General features: G+C 43.4%; 1 protein-coding gene across 2 annotated transcripts in view; it reads left to right on the top strand.

The window, feature by feature from the left end:
- The window catches only part of LOC140716562 (synaptosomal-associated protein 25), a 196534-nt gene extending 184969 nt beyond the window's left edge, over positions 1–11565 (top strand). For both annotated transcript variants that reach the window (XM_073029390.1, XM_073029389.1), the window contains exons 6-8: positions 917–1051; positions 4171–4315; positions 6049–11565. In XM_073029390.1, the coding sequence (XP_072885491.1) occupies positions 917–1051; positions 4171–4315; positions 6049–6108 (340 nt within the window). In that variant the 3' untranslated portion in view covers positions 6109–11565. The remainder of the gene's footprint in view (positions 1–916; positions 1052–4170; positions 4316–6048) is intronic.
- The last annotated feature ends 10214 nt before the right edge of the window (positions 11566–21779 follow it).

Below are 21779 nucleotides of genomic sequence, written 5' to 3' on the forward strand. Positions count from 1 at the left end.
AAAATGGCAGAGCAGACTCGATGGGCCAAAAGGCCGAATTCCACTCCTATAGAGTCTTATGGTCTTATAAGTAAATCAGTGTTAGAGAGTTGTTCGTCATTCGGCTGATTTTGAAATATCGGCGTCAATTAAAACTTTTCTCAATAAAGAGCATCAGGAACTATTCACAGCAACAAGCTGATGATAATGCCACTTCACTCGGGAAATGGTCCTTTCCAGAGACAGAGGGAAGAAAACTTGACTTAGGAACAACAGGGAAAACGGCCAATCAAAGCTCTCCGTCATATATTGTGAATGGAGGATAGCTACACGGTGACTTTGTGCTTCAGTCCAGACTCAGCCACGTAAAGCCACTCAGTAAGAGGCGTGAGGACAATGCAGTTACCCGATTGTACCCACTCTGTCTTGCATTGTCAGTCTGCGCAGCCTTTATTTCAAATCAGTGCCGAATTAGTCCTCCTGATCACCAGATAGAGAACGCCCTACAGAGAGAAGGGAAAATTGAATGGGGAAAGAAAAAACAGGTACCCACCCAACACAGTTTTATAAAAGAGCATTTTTTATAAATACCTTTTGTAATGGGTGTGCATATTTGGTGAAACAGTTTGATTGCACGTTGCTTGCAGTAGAGTGTCAATGAGACTGGGTTTGCTGGCATGTCTGCATGCTCTGGGTTGCTTATTCAAACCACTGGATGTCTACTTTCAGCTTCTTACACTGAGATCTTATTGGATGGTCATCAAGTGAAACTTCTTGGAAAACATTCCTTAATATAAAAAATGTACAACTAATGGTAACGGTTGTGCTGTAAGTGATGAAGTGGTCTGGCCGCAGCCTGTAAGCAGGAAGGTGCTGGCTTTACCTCATGGAGATCATTTGAAACAGCCAAACTCCTTGTACATTTTCCTCCTTCAAGGTTGAAGAACTTCGAGGCTGGAGGAGCCTACAAGAAGGTGTGGGGCAATAACCAGGACGGTGTGGTGGCCAGCCAGCCAGCTCGAGTGATGGACGACCGGGAGCAGATGGCCATGAGTGGTGGATACATCCGCAGGTAGGATGGTTTTTGTCTTGGGAAGTTCTGACGTCCCAGCTTGCCATTGGATTGAGCATTCACAAGGAAAGCATAAATTGTACACAATTTTTACAAGAGAGATTATAATTAAAATATTGCGCAAGGTAGTCACATGTTGCTACAGGAGATAGTGATTAGAGTTGCAAAGGTTCATTCAGGAACTGAATAGATCGGAAAACCATCAGATATCGGAGCAGAAATTGGCCATTTGGCCTACCGTGTCTGCCTCCGTCATTTCATTATGACTGATCCATTTCCCTCTCGGCCCCAATCTCCTGCCTTCTCCCCGTATCCCTTCATGCCCTGACCAATCAAGAATCTATCAGCCTCTGCCTTAAGTATACCCAGAGACTTGGCCTCCACAGGAATTGCACAGATTCACCAGTCTCTAGCTAAAGAACTTCTTCATTCTCCGTTCTAAATGGGCGTCCCTCTATTCTGAAGCCGTGCCCTCTGGTCACAGACCACCCCACCATAGGTAACATCCTCTCCATCGAGGCTTTTACCATTCAATAGGTTTCGATGAGATCCGCACTCATTCCAGTGAGTGCAGGCCCAGAGCCATCAAACTCTCCTCATATGAAAAACCTTTCAGTCCCAGAATGGTTGAAGGGAAGTAGCTGTTCCTGAACCTGGTGGTGTGGGACTTTAGGCCTCTGGGAGCTCGAGAAGATGGACAGTGGGAATCTTTGATGATGGGTGTTACCTTCTTGAGGCAGCACCTCCTGTGAGGAGGGTTGTGCCCGTGGTGTATACACACACGCCTACTATTCCCTGCAGTTCTTATGTTTTTGTGCTAATTTGCATTCAGTCAGTTAGCCTTTTGACGTTATTACCTTGCTACCTATTACCCGGTCACTGCACTGCATAGTAAACACTTTAAAATGCTGTTTGTCATTCTCTTTACATTGTAATTACATGCTGGTTTTTATATGTTTATGCACATTTTATTCCACATCCGTACTTAAACCTCTAACTTCATAATTGTAGAATTTCTGTAACCTGTTCCACCCTGACCAACAGGCCCTAAAATTACACTCAGTGGCCACTTTATTAGGTACACCTGCTCATTAATGCAAATATTTAATCAGCCAATCACGTGACAGAAATTCAATGTATAAAAGCATGCAGATATGGTCAAAAGGTTCGGTTGTGACTCAAAACAGAGATGAGGAGGAACTTCTTTAGCCAGAGGGTGGTGAATCTGTGGAATTCATTGCCACAGGCAGTGGTGGAGGCCAAGTCATTGGGTGTATTTAAAATGGAGGATGATAGGTTCTTGATTATTAAGGGCATCAAAGGGTATGGGGTCAAGGTAGATTGCGGGTAAGAGGGATAATAAATCAGCCGTATTAGAATTGTGAAGCAGACTCAATGGGCCGAATAGCCTAATTTTGCTCCTATATCTTACAGTCTTTCCTAGCCAGAGTTTAATAAAACGCTTCCACTTCTCAGCGTGCAGTACACTACAGATTGCAGTGACACACTGGATTAAATAGCCATCTCTCCACTTCTTCTGTATGCCGTTACTCTACAATTACCAGATATCACTGCAACTGGGAAAGTTTCCTACTTTATCTAAGCCCTCAGAATTTTGTGTTCCTCAGGTCTCCATTAGCCTCTTATAGAATCATGGAGTCGTAGAATACTGCAGCACAGAAACAAGCCCTTCAGCCCATCTAGTTGGTGCCAGTCCATTATTCTTCCTAGTCCCATTGACCTGCATCTAGACCATAGCTCTGCATACAACTGCCATCAATGTACTTTTCCAGACTTCTCTTAAACGTTGAAATCAGGCCCACATCTATCACTCTTGCTGGAAGCTCTTCCCACACTCTCATGACCCTCAGAGTGAAGACATTACTGGCATGGTTAGAGCATTGTCTGACTGGTAGGAGGCAGTGAGTGAGAAGAAAAGGATCCTTTTCTGGTTGGCTGCCAGTGACTACTGGTGTTCCACAGGAGTCAGTGTTGGGACTGTTTCTTTTTGTGCTGTTTACGATTTAGATGATGGAATAGGTGATGGCCAAGTTTACAGATGATACGAAGAATGATAGAGGTAGTGTTGAGGAAACAGAAAAGCTGCTGAAGGACTTAGACAGATTAGGAGAATGGACAAGAAAGTGGCAAATGAAATACAATGTTGGAAAATGCATGGTCATGCACTTTGATAGTAGAAATAAATGTGCAGACTATTTTCTAAACGGGGAAAAAATCCAAAAATCTGAGACGCAAAGGGACTTGGGAGTACGTGTGCAGAACACCCTAAAAGTTGACTTGCAGGTTGAGTTAGTGGTGAGGAATGCAATGTTAGCATTCATTTCAAGAGGTCTAGAGTACAAGATCAGGGATGTGATGCTGAGGCTTTATAAGGTACTGGTGAGGCCTCACCTGAGTATTGTGAACAGTTTTAGGCTCCTCTTCTAAGAAAAGATGTGTTGGCATTGGAGAAGGTCCAGAGGTAGTTCACAGGGATGATTCTGGAATGAAAGGATTATCATACGAGGAACATTTGATAGCTCTGGGTCTATACTTGCTAGAATTCAGAAGGATGAGAGGGGATCTCATTGAAACCTTTCAAATTTGAAAGGCCTAGACAGAGTAGATTTGGAAAGGATGTTTCCCATTGTGGGGAGTCTAGGACAAGAGGGCACAGCCTGAGGATAGAGGGGCGTCCATTTAAAACAACTCACATTTGTTCAATCTCTCATTAAATCACGTGCCCACTAATCCAGGCAGCATCCTGGTAAACTTCTTCTGAGCTCTCTCCAAAGCCTCGACATCCTTCCTATAATCCAGTGACCAGAACTGTATGCTATACTCTCAATGCAGCCTAACTGGAGCTTTATAAATCTGCAATGTAACTTCCTGACTTTTGAACTCTTTCTTCGAATAATAAAAGCAAGCATTCCATATGCCTTCTCAACAGGCCTACCACCTTGTGTAGCCACTTTCATGTAACGATGAATTTGGACTCCAAGATCCGTCTGCTTGTCAATACTGTTTCGGGTCTTGCCTTAACAGTGTATTCTCTTTACATTTGTCCATCAAGGCAACGCCTCACGTTTGGCTTAATTCATCTCTTGACCTGATTTTAGAGTCACAGATGACGCTCGGGAAAACGAGATGGAGGAGAACCTGGATCAGGTGGGCAGCATCATCGGCAACCTACGACACATGGCACTTGACATGAGCAATGAGATTGGTTCCCAGAACGCCCAGATTGACAGGATTGTGGTCAAGGTAAGAGATTGGTTGAATTCTTGCAAGTTCTAGCTGAAGGACAAAGTGAAAAACACTGCTGCTTGGCAAGGAGTAAGAGAGAACACAGGTCAAAGATCTAATAATGTTATAGATACATGCAGCCCGGAATCAGACCCTTCAGCCCATCACATTCATGCTGCCCATCAGTGATTGGTTTATTATCAATTGTACCAAAGGTACAGTAGAAAAATTAGATTTACTTGCCATCTGTACAGATGATTTCATAACATCAGTATATCGAGGTAGTACAAGGGAAAAGCAGAAACAGAGTGCAGAATAAAAGTATCGCAGTTAGCTTAATATCCAATGACACAAGTTCAATTCTTCCGTTGTCTGTAGAACTTTGAATGCTCTGTCCATGACTGCGTTTCTTCTGGGTACTGCAATTTCCTCCCACACTCCAAAGGCGGATAATTGATCATGTTGTTGTAATTAGGCAGCGTGCATTCACAAAATAGATAGATAGAGATAGATTGATAACTAGATAGATAAGACATAATATATAGATAGACAGATAATAGAATGTTGACAATTCCTTTCCCTCACAGACCTGCTGATTCCTCCAGCAGATTATTTATTGCTTCAGACTCCAGCATCTGCAGTCTCCTGTATCTTCTCGTTCACAATGCTCTCCGGATAAATGTATTGATTTATTGATGACAACTGTATTTATAGATCGAATTTCATCTTTTGGAAACATCTTCGCCACAGCTGAGAAATGAGCCTTTCCAGCCTGCACGTCCACATTGACCATTAATTACCCACCTGCACCATTCCCACTCACCAACATCCGATCCACAGTCTCCGGCACCTTCATTAATCTCCCATTTTCTCACATCTCAACCCTTTGGGGATAAAATGCTTCCCAGTCTACTTAACACAGCCATTCATTTAAAGAGGACTAGAATATATAAACAACAAGGATGTACTGTAATTCTCATGGTTGTCATCAGGAAGAAGGTATAGAACCCTCATACTAGCAGTTTCAGGAACATTTATTACCCCTCAACTGGCTCCTGAACCTGAGGGGAAAACTTCATTCACCCCATCACTGAACCACTCCCATAATCTAGGGACTCACTTTCAATGACTCTTCATCTCATTTTCTTTAGTTCTTATTTGTTATCATTATTTATTTCTTGTTGTAGTTGCAGAGTTTGCTGTCTTCTGCACTCTGTTTGAACGCCCAGGTTGGGCCTTTCATTGTTTCTGTTATAGTTATTATTCTATAATCTCAGAGCTGTATATGGTGATGTATACGTACTTTGATAATACATCTGTCCACACCTGTCACTGCCTTAGTAAAGCAGCCAGCATAATCAAGGACCCCAAACATCTCTCTTCTCCTCCTGCCCCCTCTCCATTGGGTAGAAGCCCTGAAGGATAATTTCTATCCCACTGTTCGAAGTGACCCCCTTGTAGGATCAGATGGTCCCTGGACCTCACAATCTACCTCATCATGGCACTGCACTGACACAATAATCAATTAATTTACCAACACACGCTCACATAAAGATGCACACACAGACACATTCACACACGTACATACACACACAAATATTTACAGACACACACACACAAATATATACAGACGCATACACACATATCCGCACTTGCACACGTACACTTGTTTTCACATTTGCACAAATTCTACCACTAGCCACACCACTCATTCAGAGTACAAACTATACTTTGCTCTGTTTCTCCTGCAGGGCGATATGAACAAAGCGCGCATCGACGAGGCCAACAAGCACGCCACCAAGATGCTGTGAAGTGCTTCAAAGGAGAATCCTCTCTTCTGCCAGAGATACCCACCCCATCACCATTGCAACATCTACAAGGCTGAGGAGGGGCAAGTCCCTGTGCAGTGATAGGTTCAACATCTCTGTACATTTGGTTTGATTTCAGAGTTTCTCAGTGTAGCAAAATGTTCCAGTGTGTAAGGTGTATATTTTCGTGTCAATCTGTGTAACTGCTTGCCCAGAGTGAACCAAGTGTAAAATTCAGTTTTTAATCTCTGTGCTGATTGGTTCTTTTTATGAATGAATTAACCTGTAACCTCGCGATAACGTGAGCATGAGTCAAGCTCGATGTGCGCAGCTGAATTCCAATTAACGTTACAGCAAATCCCTTTTCCCTCGTTTAAAATGTCATCCCAGCACAGTAAGGGAAAGCCCTCAGATTGGGGCTGCTACAGAAATCCCAGAGTCTGAAGGTTTGACAAAAGAGCACAGATTGTAATGGGGGCAACAGTGTGAATTCAGTTCGCAGTGCTGCTTGCCAGAGCTGGGAGCAGGCGTTGGCAGTCTTCCCAGTGTTCCTGCCTCTCAGTCGCTGCGACTTCGCTGGTTATTATTTCTCCGATGTTTATGGCCCATCATCAGTCACTTGTTCATCCTGTGAGGCCAAACTCAGGATTCCCGTTTAGTGTGAGATGGGAATCGGAGCTGGGATCAGATGGGTGTTGTTCAGAACTTGTTCACTTTAAAGGAACGGCCTTCGTCCACTGTGGTAAACTACGTATACCTGTCTGGACATGCCCCTCTGCTGACTGCTCCTGTGGCTCCTCCCACAGACCCCTGTATAAAAGTGATTGGAGGCACTGCTCCTCCCTCAGTCTCCAAGATGTCATGGTCCCTTTTGCTGCTAATAAAAGCCTATCGTTCACCTCCCGTCTCCGAGAGTTATTGATGGTGCATCATCCACACACCATGGGATTGAAATGAGAAAGGAAGTGCCCGTGTCAGCTTGGAATACTGATGCCACTAGCAACTCAAAAAGGAAACAAAAACCCACTCTCAGTTTAGAAATGTTAGTCTGACACATTATCCTACCCCTTCCACTTATTGGGGGTTAAGTATTTTGGATCATCAGAAAATTTCAAGAATGTAAAAAGTGCGACTGGTCATAGACGAATTGAAATGAACAGCACCGGGTTAATGTAATTTCTTATTAAACTCCACACCTGCCAGTTTCAAATTGCAAATAAAACAGTCTATTGGAATAATTTCAGAGAAAGTCAGATGCTCCTTTTATTTTTCAGCTCCCAAACAAAACTGTTTATATATTTCAATAACTGAGACTTTACTGTCCTGTAATGTTGTTAAATCTGGTTAAAACCATGTTGTGCATGAAGAAATTTATTTTTGCCCATTGTTCCTATGCTGGCTCTTGAAAACAGTCACCATTGGATTATCCCTGTAGCCATGCACACCAAATTTCTTATCCAATTCCCTCCAGATGCAATCACAACTAAATTTGCTTTAACTATGTCTCCAGGCAGAAGATTCTAGCTCAACAAAATGCTGGAGGAACTCAGCAGGTCAGACAGCATCAGGACTGAAATGTTGATAGTTTACTCTTTTCCATAGATGCTGCTTGACCTGCTGAGATCCTCCAACATTCGTGTGTGGTAATCAGGATTTCCAGCAGCTGCAAAATTTCTTATTCTAGCTCATAGTAAATCTCAGGATAAAATCAAACATTCTCCTCATCTAGCCCACTGTGTTCTTCTCTCCTTGATTTTAAATCATGCATTCCTCCCATTAGTGAAAACTATCTCTCTCTCTCTCTCCCCCCCCCCTCTCTCTCTCTCTCTCCTTTGAAAGATGCTGCTCCCTATCTCACTCAGAGATGCTGAGTGTCAAATAGGGAGTGGATGACAAGAAATCACAGTAAGCATGATCTGATTGATGGAGACACGAGGGAGATTCAGTCTTGGTGTCTGGAGCAGCAGAAAGTCTGCAGGTGGACCTCGGTGGGCCTAGTAATGTCTTGTGGGGTGCGGGGAGGTAGAGGGAAACATCGATTCCTTTCCTCAGCTGCTGAATTCCTCCAACAATTTGTTTGTTGCAACCGATTGATGGGATAGAACATAGAACATTATAGCACAGTGCAGGACTTTCGGCCTAAGATGTTGTGCAGACCTTTTAACCTACTCTAAGATGAATTGGACCCTTCCCTCACACATATCCTTCCATTTTTCTATCATCCATGTGAGTCTCTTAAATGCCCCTAACATACCTGCCTCTACCACCCCCCCCCCCCGTTTTAACTTTGCGTTAGCTCTACATTAATCTAATTCACAAACTCTTGCTGTACCCTTATCAATCTTCTCTTTGTTCAGTTCCATCAGTGTTAATGAACGGCATCGCTGGTTGTTATTAGTCCGTAAAGCCAATGAGAGATGAAATAAAGCAGCAGATAATCTGTGTTATGTACCGCTCTCCACCCCCCGGCCCCTACGAGATGAAATAAAGCAGCAGATATCTGTGTTATGTACCGCTCTCCACCCCCCCGGCCCCTACGAGATGAAATAAAGCAGCAGATAATCTGTGTTATGTCCCGCTCTCCACCCCCCGGCCCCTACGAGATGAAATAAAGCAGCAGATAATCTGTGTTATGTACCGCTCTCCACCTCCAGATGGAGCAGTAGAGGGAGAAATGGTGGTAGTAGAAGTGGTCCTATAGTTGGTTGAAGGTTTGTTAATCAAAGTGTTGTCCAAGGAGATGCAACCGAGATGGCTTCCAATTCTTGCACTGTCCACGTGGAAGCATTTAAAGGCCATAAAAACATTTTAGGGGCTCTAAAATAAAATGAATGACTGAGGAGAATATTATTTTACACAAAACCGAGAGAATATTGGGCATGGCAAGGTATCAAAGTGGAAAGCCATGATACTGAGGAGATAATGTATGAAGGACAAGAGGTGGGACATTGATACTGGCAGGTCAGAATCAATCCTAAAAATTCTATTTCTATATTGCAAACTAGCAGGATAATACAGCCACTTATGGAAATCTTTCCAATCAGTGTGTTTGAAAATCTGTTTATTTAACCTCAGATGCAATTAAAATCCTAAGCATGGCAAAAGGCCATTAAAGACTTGGGGACTGAGAAGCCAAAATCAATGTTGGCTGTTGGCTTCTTCACGGAGTAACGATTCTCTTTCTTTAGAATGGTCTTTTTATGCAGTGACAGGGGAAGTGCTGTCTCTTTAAGTGCTTAATGAGTTGTGGGCTCACTGTTACTGTGACCCGATAGTTCCTGCAGTGACGGAATCTTCCCTGTGAACTCATCGGGCTCTGAGCCCACTCACACAGCTCGCTGGCCTGGCCCAACATCTGCATGCGACGGGTGTGAAAGTATAAAAGGCTTTTTGTGTTCTGCACCACCTCACCCACCCACAGTATTGCTGCCAGTCACGTTGTGGTGAGGAGGCCGCTTGCAGCTTCTCCTCACGCCCACGCCCCGGCTTGGAGATCTGCTCCTCCTCCACCAACCGTGTGTTTGTAGATGGTGCATGTCAGTGTCTGCGTCTGTCGCACCCCTCCGCTACACGCACGCCCAGAGCCACACCACCCCTTCGCTGCCTGTCTTCACTCAGCCGTCACCTGTAACTATACCCTTGAAACTAAACTTAGAGGGAGTTTGCTCTTCAAGTTCTACCTTATAAAAATGACTCTTTCTCCTTTGTTTTTGATAGTTGGTTATCCTCTCCTCACTTTTATTTTTGCTCTCTGGCTCAGTCTCTCCTGTTTAGTCATGCTGTGGACCCCAAGGTTAACAGTACGACTTGTGGTCTCTAATTACAATGCCGTTCGGTAGACAGGGGATTAAATTCTCAGTTGGGAATTGACATCCACACCAACATTCCAAGATGCACTTTCTGAATTAAAATAGCCACCTCTGTGAGCCAATGGGGGATACACCTGGATTCATTCATCTCGTTCCTGACCGCACCAGAAAGGTAGAGGCAAATACTGGCTCCTGTTTGAAGCAGTTAAAATCTCTCGCAGCCAAGGCACCCCATAACACCATGCATTTATGTCGAAACACAAAAATATTTATAAAAGCACCTAATACATTGCCGTATATTTAAAAGTTAAATTATTACTTTTACAGATATGTCCTTTTATTTTTTTTATTGTGTGTGTGTGTGTGTGTGTGTGTGTGTGTGCGTGTGCGTGGGTGTGTGTGTATGTGTGTGTGTGTATATATATACACACATACACAGATGTCTCCTGATGATACTTTTTAACAAATAATTATTTAAGCATGAAAATTACTTTAACGAGTTGCAGGCTCAGGCCTACTTCAGCGCACAGGTGAGCTGGAATTTATTAGTTAGTAGGGTTGATTAGCCAAATAAGACTCTATGTCTTATGGTCTTAAAACTCAGTAGGAAAAGCTCACAAGTGGATAACAAGATACCAGAAACTTTGGAGAGTTCTGCTCACCTGCAGGCACCTCATGCGTATCTGCTCCATGTTCGATTTGCTGAAACGTCCCTCACAGGACTCAGCATTGACACACACATACACGTGGCATTGTTATGTGGTTAGGATGGAGTGAGAAGAAGTGTATATGTGAGACATTTGGATGTTCAGGTGTGTGTCAGGTCTCCCTCTCACCATTTGCAGAGCTCAGCCTGTGTTGTCCGGTTCAGCAGCGAAGTCCTAGCAGATGCGTTAAGGTATGCGGGCTTTGCAGATCTGCTTGGAGAATTTTTAACCCACAATAGTGTAGTGGTTAGCGTGACGCTGTTCCAGCTCTGGGCTTTCCAGAGTTTGGAGCTCTATTCCGGCACCCTCTTTAAGGTGTTTGTAAGTTCTCCCTGTGAATTGCGTGGGTTTCTCCTGGAAGTTCTGCTTTCCTCCCACAGTCCACAGAGGTAGCAGTTAGTAGGTTGATTGGTCATTGTAAATTATCCTTTCATTAGGCTAGCTTTAAATAGGTGGGTCGCTGGGCGGTGCAGCTCGTTGGGCAGGAAGAGCCTGCTCCACACTGTATCTCTAAATAAAAATGTATCTGTCCCACAAACTATTGCTATTGCCGAAGAAATCAGAGACAAACAGTTTTATTTAAGCCTTTTTGAGTGTTTCAGATGAGAACTCTCTCACCATTTCTGATACTCACTCCCCAACACTTTCATCCCCTCACGGTTCCCATTTCCACTTTTTGTTCCTATTCTCACGGGTTGATAAAGTGCTTTCCTTCCTGTAGAGCCTTTCCAAGAGTCACTGTCAGTGGATCTACGATCTGTTTTGTTTGCTGCATGTTAGTGTTTAACATGTAACTTCTGTTCAATGCACAGAAATGATAAATGGCTATATTACTCTTGTATTCACCCAAATCCAATGTACAACCTAGACTATCAGTTCTGGCAATGCACTGCTAGGAAACAGAAAACTAAAGGAAATGCATTAAAATTTCTAGAACAACCTCAGGTCTTTCGTTGTCTTCTTTATATCGAGTGTCTGCATCCAGCTCTCCCTTTTTGGAATCTATTTGTCTGCTTTTCATTGTTTGAATGTTGAGAGGCATCATGATACCTTGGCTTGAGTTAGTGTTCCTGTTCCTCATGTTTGGGTAACTTCGAACATCTTGCAAACTCAATAGTGATCTCATTGAAAACCTACTGAATATTGAAAGGCCCAGATAAGATGGACATGGAGAGGATGTTTCCAATAGTGGGAGAGTCTAGAAACAGAGCGGGTCATCGTCATCATTATGTGCTGTGTCATAAGGCATGGGCTTTCCGTGACCATGATTGTTCTTGGCAAATTTTTCCACAGAAGAGCTTTGCCATTGCCTTCTTCTGGGCAGTGTCTTTACAAGATGGGTGACCCCAGCCATTATCAATACTCTTCAGAGATGGTCTGCCGGGCACAAGGGAGGCACAGCGTCAGAATATAAGGACATCTCTTTAGAACAGGAGTGAGGAGGAAATCCTTTAGCCAGAGTTTAAAATAATGAAGGAGATTCTCGTTGAAACCTATTGAGTATTGAAAGGTCTAGACTAAATGTATGTAGAGAGCATGTTTTCAATAATGGGTGAGTCTAGGACCAGAGGGAACAACCGCAGAATAGAGGGACGGAGAGGAAAAGGAATTTCTTTAGTCAGAGGGTGTTGAATCTGTGGAATTCATTGCCACAGACAGCTGTGGAGGCCAAGTCATTGAGTGTATTTAAAGCAGAGTTTGACAGGTTTTTGGTTAGTCAGGCCATCAAAGGTTATGGGGAGAAGACAGGAGAATGTGGTTGAGAGAGAAAATAATCAGCCATGACTCAATGAGCTGAATGGCCTAATTCTACTGCAGTGTCTTATGGTCTTACGGTCTCAATAAGGATCCAATTAAAAAACTACTGAATATTGAAAGGTCTAGATAGAATGGATATGCAGGGAATGTTTCCTATAGTGGAAGAAACTAGGACCAGGGAGGAACACAACCTCAGAATAGAAGGATGTCCCTTTAGAACAGCAATAAGGAGAAATTTCTTTAGCCAGAGTTTAGAAGAATAAAGGAGGATTTCATTGAAACTATAGTATATTTAATAGTCTAGACAGAATGGATGTGGAGAGGATGTTTCCTATAGTGAGTGAGCCTAGGACCAGAGGGCAGAGCCTTAAGAGTAGTAGATGTCACCTTAGATCAGAGAAGTGGAGAGATTTCTTTCTCCAGAAGTGGTGAATCTGTGAAATTCTTTCAGCATACACAAAATGCTGGAGGAACTCAGCAGGCCAGGAAACATATATGGAAAAAAGTAGAGTCGACGTTTCGTGCCAGGACCCTTCAGCAGGAATGGAGAAAAAAAGCTGAGGAGTAGATTTGAAAGGTGGGGGGAGGGGAGAGAAAACCACCAGGTGATAGGTGAAACCTGGAGGGAGAGGGATGAAGTAAAGAGTTGTGAGGCTGATTGGTGAGATGAGGTGATAGAGGGAAAAGGGGATAGGAAATGTAGGAAAAGGAAAAGGGGTGGGGGGGGCATTACAGGAAGTTTGAGAAATCGACGTTCATGCCATCAGGTTGGAGGTTACCAAACGGAATATAATGTGTTGTTCCTCCAACCTAAGTGTGGCCTCATCACAACATGGAGGAGGCCGTGGATGGATATATCAGACTGCGATGGGAAGTGGAATTAAAGTGGGAGATCCTACTTGTTCTGGCGGGCAGAGCATAGATGCTCAGTGAAGCAGTCTCCACATCTATATCGGATTTCACCGGTATACAGGAGGCCACACCGGGAATTGAATTATTTTCAATTCCTCCATCTCTGCCTCATCTGCTCTCAGCATGAGGCTTTTCATTCTAGAGCAAAGGAGATGTCCTCCTTCTTCAAAGAAAAGGGCTTCCCTTCCTCCACCATTAACACTGCCCTCAACTGCATCTCTTCCATTTCACACACGTCTGCTCTTACCCCATCCTCCCGTATCTGGTAGGGTAATTGGTCATTGTAAATTGTCCCGTGGTTAGATCAGGGGTTGCTGGGTGGTGCGGCACAAAGGGCCTATTCCACACTGTAACTCTAAATAAAAATAAAGGCAGGAGAATCGGGTTGAGAGGAAAAATAAAATCAGACTTGATCGGATAGTGGAACAGACTCAATGGGCTGAATGGCCTAATTCTGATCCTTTGTCTTATGGTTTGACTTCTGTCAAATTCCTGGAAAACATATCCTCCTCACTGGGATGTGACCATTCCATTCTCTCCTTTAAGTAGACGCTTCTGTAAACCTGGCCACTGAATCTCATGTCTCCCTGAGCTCTCATTGTGGGGAGGTGTTTGGTGGGATTACCTCTGGAGCTATAATGGACTTGATGGCCTGAATAATTTTTATCTCTATAAAACTCTGGTTAGACCACACTTGGAGAGTTGAGTTTAGTTCTGGTCACTTCATTATCAAAAGGACATAGAAGCTTTATTGAAGGTGCAGAGGAGATTTACCAGGATGCTGCCTGGATTAGGGAACATTTCTTATAGGCTGAATAAGCTAGGACTTTTCTCTTTGGAGCAAAGGAAGAAGGGAAGTGACTTGATAGAGGTGTATAAGATGATGAGAGGAATAGATTGAGTGGACAGCCAGAGACTTTTTCCCAGCGTAGAAATGGCTAGTACAAGGGAAATAATTTTAAGGTAACTGAGGAAAGGTTTTTTTCAGCAGAGAGTGGTGAGTGCATGGAACACCCTGCTTGGGTGATGTTAGAGGCAGATACATTGGGCATTTATAAAACTCTTAGACAGGCACATGGAGGTCTGTGTTAGATTGATCTCAGAGTAAGTTAAAAGGTTAGCTCAACATCATGGGCTGGAGGACCCGTACTGTGTTGTAATGTTCTAAGATGTGAGGGGTCAGTGTTTTACTCAGAGAGTGGTGGAACGCACAGCCTGATATGGCAAATACAACAGAGACTTTTAAGAGATTTTAGATGACACATGTATGTGAGGAAGGTGGAAGGATATGGGCCATGTGTTAGTTGGAGGGATTAGTGTTTGGGGCGTTTTTGATTTATTTCTTAGCTGGTTTGGCACAACATAGTGGGATGAAAGGCCTGTTGCTGTTCTGTGGTCTACGAGGGGTGATTGATAAGTTCATGGCCCAGGTAGAAGGAGTCCACTTAAGAAAACCTAGCACATTTATTTTTCAACATAGTCCCCTCCTACATTTACACACTTAGTCCAGCGGTTGTGGAGCATACGGATCCCTTCTTTGTAGAAGTCGGCATCTTGGACCTCCAGAAGTGGTCCACAGCATGGGGTGATTGATAAGTTCATGGCCAATGGTAGAAGGAGATGAGTTATTAACTTCAAACTTTCTGCAAAATCACTCAAAGAGTTGAACTGCATGTGTGTGTAATGAGAGCTGTATAACTCATCTCCTTCTACCTTAACCCATAAACTTATCAATCACCCCTCATCTGTTTTAAAGTTTGGATAATGACAGTAAAGAGAATGACGTCAGATTGTAGAACAATTTTGACCAGAGCAGTGACAGATGGAATTTAATGTCAATAAGAAAGAAGTGGTGCATTTTGAGGGTGGGGTTGGTGGTGGGCTAATATACACTGTGAATGGGAGAGTCTTAGAGAGAGGTGTCTTGGTGCACACACTCATTGAAGGTGGTTGATAAGTGGACAGGGTAGTGCAGATGCTGGTCTTCATTAGTTGGGACAATATAGGTATGGTGGACATGCTAAAACTTTATAAAGTATAGTTTAGCCCATAGCTGGGGACCTGGTCTTCATGTTGTAAAGACCATCAGATATAGGACCAGAATTAGGGCATTTGGCCCATCGTTTCTGCTCCCGTCATTTCATCATGGTTGTGCCATCTGTGACCACTAGCAAATGTACGGTATAGTGGATAAGATATAGTTGACTGATATACTGAAGCTTTGACTGTTGATCCCTGTCTGTCCCAATCTCCTGCCTTGTCCCTGTGTCCCTTCATGATTTGACTAATCAAGAATCTATCAACCTCTGCCTTAACTATACCCAGTGACTTGGCCTCCACAGGCATTCCACAGATTCACCACTCTCTGGCTAAAGAAAAACCTCTTCATCTCTGTTCAAAATGAAGGTCCCTCTATTTTGAGGCTGTGTCCACTGGTCCTAGACGCTCCTGTCACAGGAAACATCCTCTCCACATCCACTCAATCAAGGCCTTTCACCATTCGATAGGTTTCAACGAGATCTGTCTCATTCTCCTGAATTCCAGTGAGTTAAGGCCTAGAGCCATCAGACGCTCCTCATATGGCACCCATTTCATTCCCAGACATGTATGCACTGGTAAAGAATGTGCAGAAGATTTACCAAAATTTGCCTGGGATGCATCACTTTAGTAGCAAGGGAAGACTAGATAGACTGTGTTTGTTCCCCTTGCAGTGGTGGAGGCTGAGGGATGCTGGAAAGGTTGTTACAAAATTATGAGGAGCAGAGATGGGATAGATAGCGAGAAACCATAAAGCCATAAGATATAGCAACAGAATTAGGCCATTTGGCCCATCGAGTCTGCTCCTCATTTCATAATGGCTGATCCAATTTTCCTCTGAACCCCAATCTCCTGACTTCTTCCTGTATCCCTTCATGCCTTGACCAATCAAGAATCTATCCACCTCTTCCTTAAATATACATAAAGATTTAGCCTCCACAGCTGTCTTTGGCAAAGAATTCCACGGATTCACCACTCTCTGGCTAAAGAAATTCTTCCTCATTTCTGTTCTAAAAGAAAACCCTTCTGTTCTGAGGCTGTGTCCTCTGGTCTCAGACTCCCCCACCATAGGAACCATCCACTCCACATCCACTCTATCAAGGCCTTTCACCATTCGATAGATTTCTTTGAGGTCACCCCTCATTCTTCTGAATTCTAGTGAATACTGAAACCTTCCATCTTGAGGCAAACCAGCCTCTTGAGATTAAAGGTGAGGGATAAAAGGATTAAAAGGAATCTGTGTGTATGTGGAGTGGGGGAAGAAATCAACCAGAGGATGCCCACAGTCTGGAGCACACTGCCAGAAGCTGTGGTGGAGGCGGAACATTTAAACAGTATCTGAATGAACACAAAGTTTGCAAGACAGCGCAGCAGGAAGATGGATGCAGACTGGGCACAGGCCTGAAGTCAGATAGCGGTGTGACGCTCAACTGACCGCTAAACTGAATATTGCTGGCCTGATATTTGATGCTGTCCCCTCACTTTTTGTCGTTTGCGCGATTTGATCTGGGTCCATGTGTTGGGTGCTTGATGTTTTCCTGAATGGGTTCCATGGTGTTTCTTTGTTTCATGACTGCCTGTGGGAGGACAAATCTCAGAGCTGTATTCTGCTTATGTACTTTGATAATAAATGTACTTTGAACTTTGAGCTACAGAAGGCTCTGGATCAGTGCAGGTAAACAGGATGTGTACATGATGGTTAGCACGGACATGTTTGGGCTGAAGTGTACGGTATGGAGTTTGGATTCCCTGTATTAGAACCAGGAATCTATTTTTCATTCCAAGACTACAGAAGACCTGAGATGCTGTCCCTCAAAGTGATCGGGGATCTACAAAACAATTTAATATTTGTTCAGTAAGTCCATTTGGGATTTTAGAAGGTTCAAGTTAGGTATGATCTGATTGTATCAATTACATGGCACATTGTCAAAGTAAGGTATTAGTTTTGAAATTCTTCTACTGAAATATTCATGCCTGTTTTAACAAAGGAACATGAGAATATATTTTCTTACTATTCTGAGCTTTGATGCAAGGTCATTGACGTGAAATGTTACCCTTATTTCTCTCTCCAGCGCTGCAACTTAGTCTTTACAGAATTTTGTGTTTTTATTTCACACTTACTGCATGTGTGTTTTTGATTATTTTCCTACCTACCTCACGCTGCCTTTAAGACTTTAGTCTCAGACTTAGTGGCCACACACGGATTGAATATGAAATTCTATTTTATAATCACCCTTCCACAGAAGAAATGTTGTTAATATTTCATCAGAAGTCTGTTAGAACTTCTCAGAACTCTGAAACTTCTGTTTTTCTCTCCAGTCTGCATGACCTGCTGAGTACTTCCAGCAATTTTTCAGCAGTTTGGTTCACATTTTCTTGGTGATTATTGATTGGCTTCAACCAGACGAGAATTGGTGACTGAGGATTGGATTTGTTGAATTCAAAAGAGAAATTCTTGGAAATTCTTACAAGGTCAGGCAGCAGCTGTCAAGAGATAAACTGAATTAACATTTCATAAGACTGTAAGATAAAGGGACAGAATTAGGCCATTCAGCCCATTGAGTCTGCTATGCCATTCTATCAGGCTGATTTATTATCCTTCTCAACCCCATTCTCTGCTTTCTCCCTGTAATCTTCAATGCCCTGACTAATCAAGAACCTATCAACCTCTGCTTTAAATACCCAATGACTTGAACTCCACAGCCATCTGTGACAATGAATTCCACAGATTCACCACCCTCTGGCTAAAGAAATTTCTCCTCATCTCTGTACTAAAGGGACATCCTTGTATTCTGAGGCTGTGCTGTCTGGTCCTAGACTTCCCCACAATAGGAAATGTGCTTTTCACATCCATTCTATATAGACCAGGGATCCCCAACCTTTTTTATAACATTGACCCAACCATTAACTGAGGGGTCCAGGTTGGGAACCCCTGACCTCGGCATTTCAATAGGTTTCAATGAGATCCCCCCCCCCCTTATTATTCTATGTGTTGTAAATCTTCTCTGCAGGGGTATGCAGGGGTAATGGCATCAACACAAGTGATACCAACAGGCTCAATAAACTGATTAGAAAGGTTGGCTCTGTTATAGGAGTCAAACTGGACGCATTTGGAGGCTGTGGTAGAACAAAGGACCCTAAGGAAAATCTTGGAAATTCTGGACAATGTTTCTCACCCTCTGCCTGCCACCTTGGCTGAATAGAGAAGCACTTTTAGTAATAGACTAAGACAACTGCGCTGCTTCAATGAGACCATTCTAACCCTCGGCCATTAGGCTCTGTAATGAGTCAACCTATAGCCGGGGAAGTGATGACCCCATCCTGTTAGACTGTTTGAGATAACTTATTTTTTATTCTTTCTTAGTTATCTTCTAATATTTGTATATCTGTGCACTTCTAATGCTGCTGTGACCTCTAATTTCCTTTGGGATCAATAAAGAATCTATCTATCTAAACTCCAGTGAGTACAGGCACAGAGAAATCAAATCCTCCTCCTACACTAAGCCTTTCATTCCCTGGATTGCTCTTGTGAACTTCCTGTGTGTCCTCTCCGATACCAGCACATCATTTCAGGCTGAAGTCATTTCATAAATCCCACGTAACGCTAGAAGAAGGAGGCTTTGGAGGGGACAGAGGTAATGTTTGTGGTAGGGTGGAGACCAAGATGGTGCCAGTGAGGGCTGAGGTAGTACAGAGGCATCTTGTTGGTGGAGATGAAGACACAGAACGTGGGAATAAACTACACCGACCAAACACCCGGTCATACTAACCCACACACTGTAGAGGACAATTAACCTACCAACCAGAGGCACTACCTGAAGAAAGATCATTAAAGATCACCACTACCTGCAGCATGAAATCTTCTCACTGCTACCATAGGGCAGGAGAAAAAGAGGCCTGAAGTTCCACACCAGCAGGTTCAAGAACAGGTTCTTCCTTTCAACCACTCTGTTCTATAAACTGGCACAACCCGGGTCACTGGAGTTTAGTAACACTGACACTACTTTGATCACTTTGCAATAAAAAATATTTTTGTTTGTTCTAATTGTTTCCTTTCTTGAAAAAATTGATGTTTATGTTTCTCTCGTGAAGACTGAGTAACTAATACCCTGAGTCAGTGACACTGCTACGAGTAAATTTTTCCTTGCACCAGCGCGTTCATATACTTGTGCAGATGGGGGCAAACTCTACTTTGATTTTGACAACCTGAGCATCTCTGAGATGTGGGAAGAAATGGAATTAGAATTGAAAGAGTACAACACAGGAACAGGCCATTTGGCCCACACTGATCCCTCCTACCTACACCACGTCCATATCCCTCCGTCCCTCCATATGCCTATCCAAACATCTTTTAAAATCCTCTAACATATTTGTCTCCATCACCACAGCAGGCAGCACACTTCTCTGTATAAAAAAACTTATCCCTCATATCCCATCATATCCCTCCTGAACCTACCCCCTCTTAACCTCAATGCACGTCCTCTGGTATTAGACATTTCAACCCAGGGAAGCAGATACTCTCTGTCCACTCTATTCATGCCTCTCATAATCCTGTAAACCTCTCTCAGATCTCCCCTCAGCCTCCAACACTCCAGTTCATCCAGCCTCTGGTGATAGCACACGCCCTCTAAACCAGGCAGCATATCCTGGTAAACCTCTTCTGCTCCCTCTCCAAAGCCTCAACATCCTTCCTATAGTGGGACAACCAGAACTGTACACAATACTCTAGATGTGGCCTAATCACAATTTTATAAAGTTGTGACATGACCTCTCAGCTTTTAAACTCAGCGCCTCAACTAATAAAAGCAAGCATTCCATAAGCCTTTTTAACCACCCTACCGACTTGTGCAGACACTTTCAAGATCTCAAGAGCTGTGAACCTGGATCTCAAGAGCTCTCTGTTCAGGATCTTTCCCTTAACAGTGTACTGTCTCCTTGCATTTACCCTACCAAGCTGCAACACCTCACATTTATCTGAGTTAAACTCCATCTGCCATTTCTCAGCCCATATCTACAACTGCTCTATATCGTGCTGTATTCTTTGCCAGTCTTCTACACCATCCATAACTCCACCAATCTTGGTATCATCTGCAACTTTACTAACCTACCCATCTCCATTTTTATTCATGTTATTCATATACATTACAAACAGCAGAATCCCAGCACAGATCCCTACAGAACTCCACTAATTATAGACCTCCAACTCAAGTAAGTCCCTTCAGCCACTACCCTATGACTTTGCAACGTTACAATCTGCTCCCATCTGCTTTAGTAGGGTCCTGTTTTCTTACTGTTGATTTCAGATGTATGTACACCCTTTGGCAACAAAGAGTTGGAATTGCTGTTTGTAAAGTAGATTTATATGATGCAGTTGCTGCCGATGCATCAATGTCTCTGCAAAATAGCTGACATCTGACCACATTGGTCTTGGCGTTTGAGAAAAAAGCATAAAGCTGAGATGCTGTTAGAATCAGGAGAGATTACAGTTCCTGAAGAAAGGTCACGGCCTGAAATGTAGACAGTTCACTCATTTCCATAGATGCTGCCTGACCTGCTGAGTTCCTCCAGTATTTTGTGTGTGTTGCTTTGGATTTCCAGCACCTGCAGAATCCCAGTTCCACCCTTTTTACAAAACTGGAGGCTAATGCAGCTGCAACAAAACAGAATTAACTGATTTCAGAAGCAGCAACAGCAGCCTCAGAGAGCCGAGCTGGCAGAGAAAAATGGGAATCTCATTCTCTTGTGACCTTGAATTAATTAGATTCACCAGAGTGAGGTTGGCTTTGTCAGTTTCCTGTCAACGTACACAGAAACCGTGACAATTCATCTGCAGTGAAGGGATGGTTATTCAGACGCAGGGATGGGCAAGGAGATACCTGCCAGGACCAGTACACGTGTAAGTATTGAAATTATTAGCTGTTGTATTTACCATACAGTCATTTACCCTTCAGCCACTGATTCCCCACGGACTATCAAGTACCCATTTGCACTCCAGCTGTAGGGATCCTGATGAAAAGCTTCCACTCAAAATGCAGACTGTTTGTTGCCTCTAGAGACACTGCCTGACCTGCTGGGTTCCTCCGCCATTTTGAGGGTGTTCCTCATGGTTTCCGGCCTCTGCAGAATCTCTTGTTACTCCATTTATACTGACCCCATTTCATTCCCCCTTGGTTTCTGCCACCGGCCTACACACTCCGGAAAATTAGCCCAGTGGCCCGCTCCTCTGAGGGGTGGGAGCAAACTGCAGCATGCAGGGAAAACGGTGAGGAGAATGTTAGCTGTTGTTTCAAAAGGACTAGAATATAAAAAGAAGGATGCTTTGCTGAAGTGTTGCTGAGTATTGAGAGCAGTTTTGGGCTCCTTATCTAAGAAAGGATTTGCTAACATTGGAGAGGGTTTAGAGGAGGCGAACAAGAACATCCCAAGAATGAAGGGCTCAACGTATGAGGAG

The sequence above is a fragment of the Hemitrygon akajei genome, chromosome 25, assembly GCF_048418815.1.
Source record: "Hemitrygon akajei chromosome 25, sHemAka1.3, whole genome shotgun sequence".
Taxonomy (NCBI): domain Eukaryota; kingdom Metazoa; phylum Chordata; class Chondrichthyes; order Myliobatiformes; family Dasyatidae; genus Hemitrygon; species Hemitrygon akajei.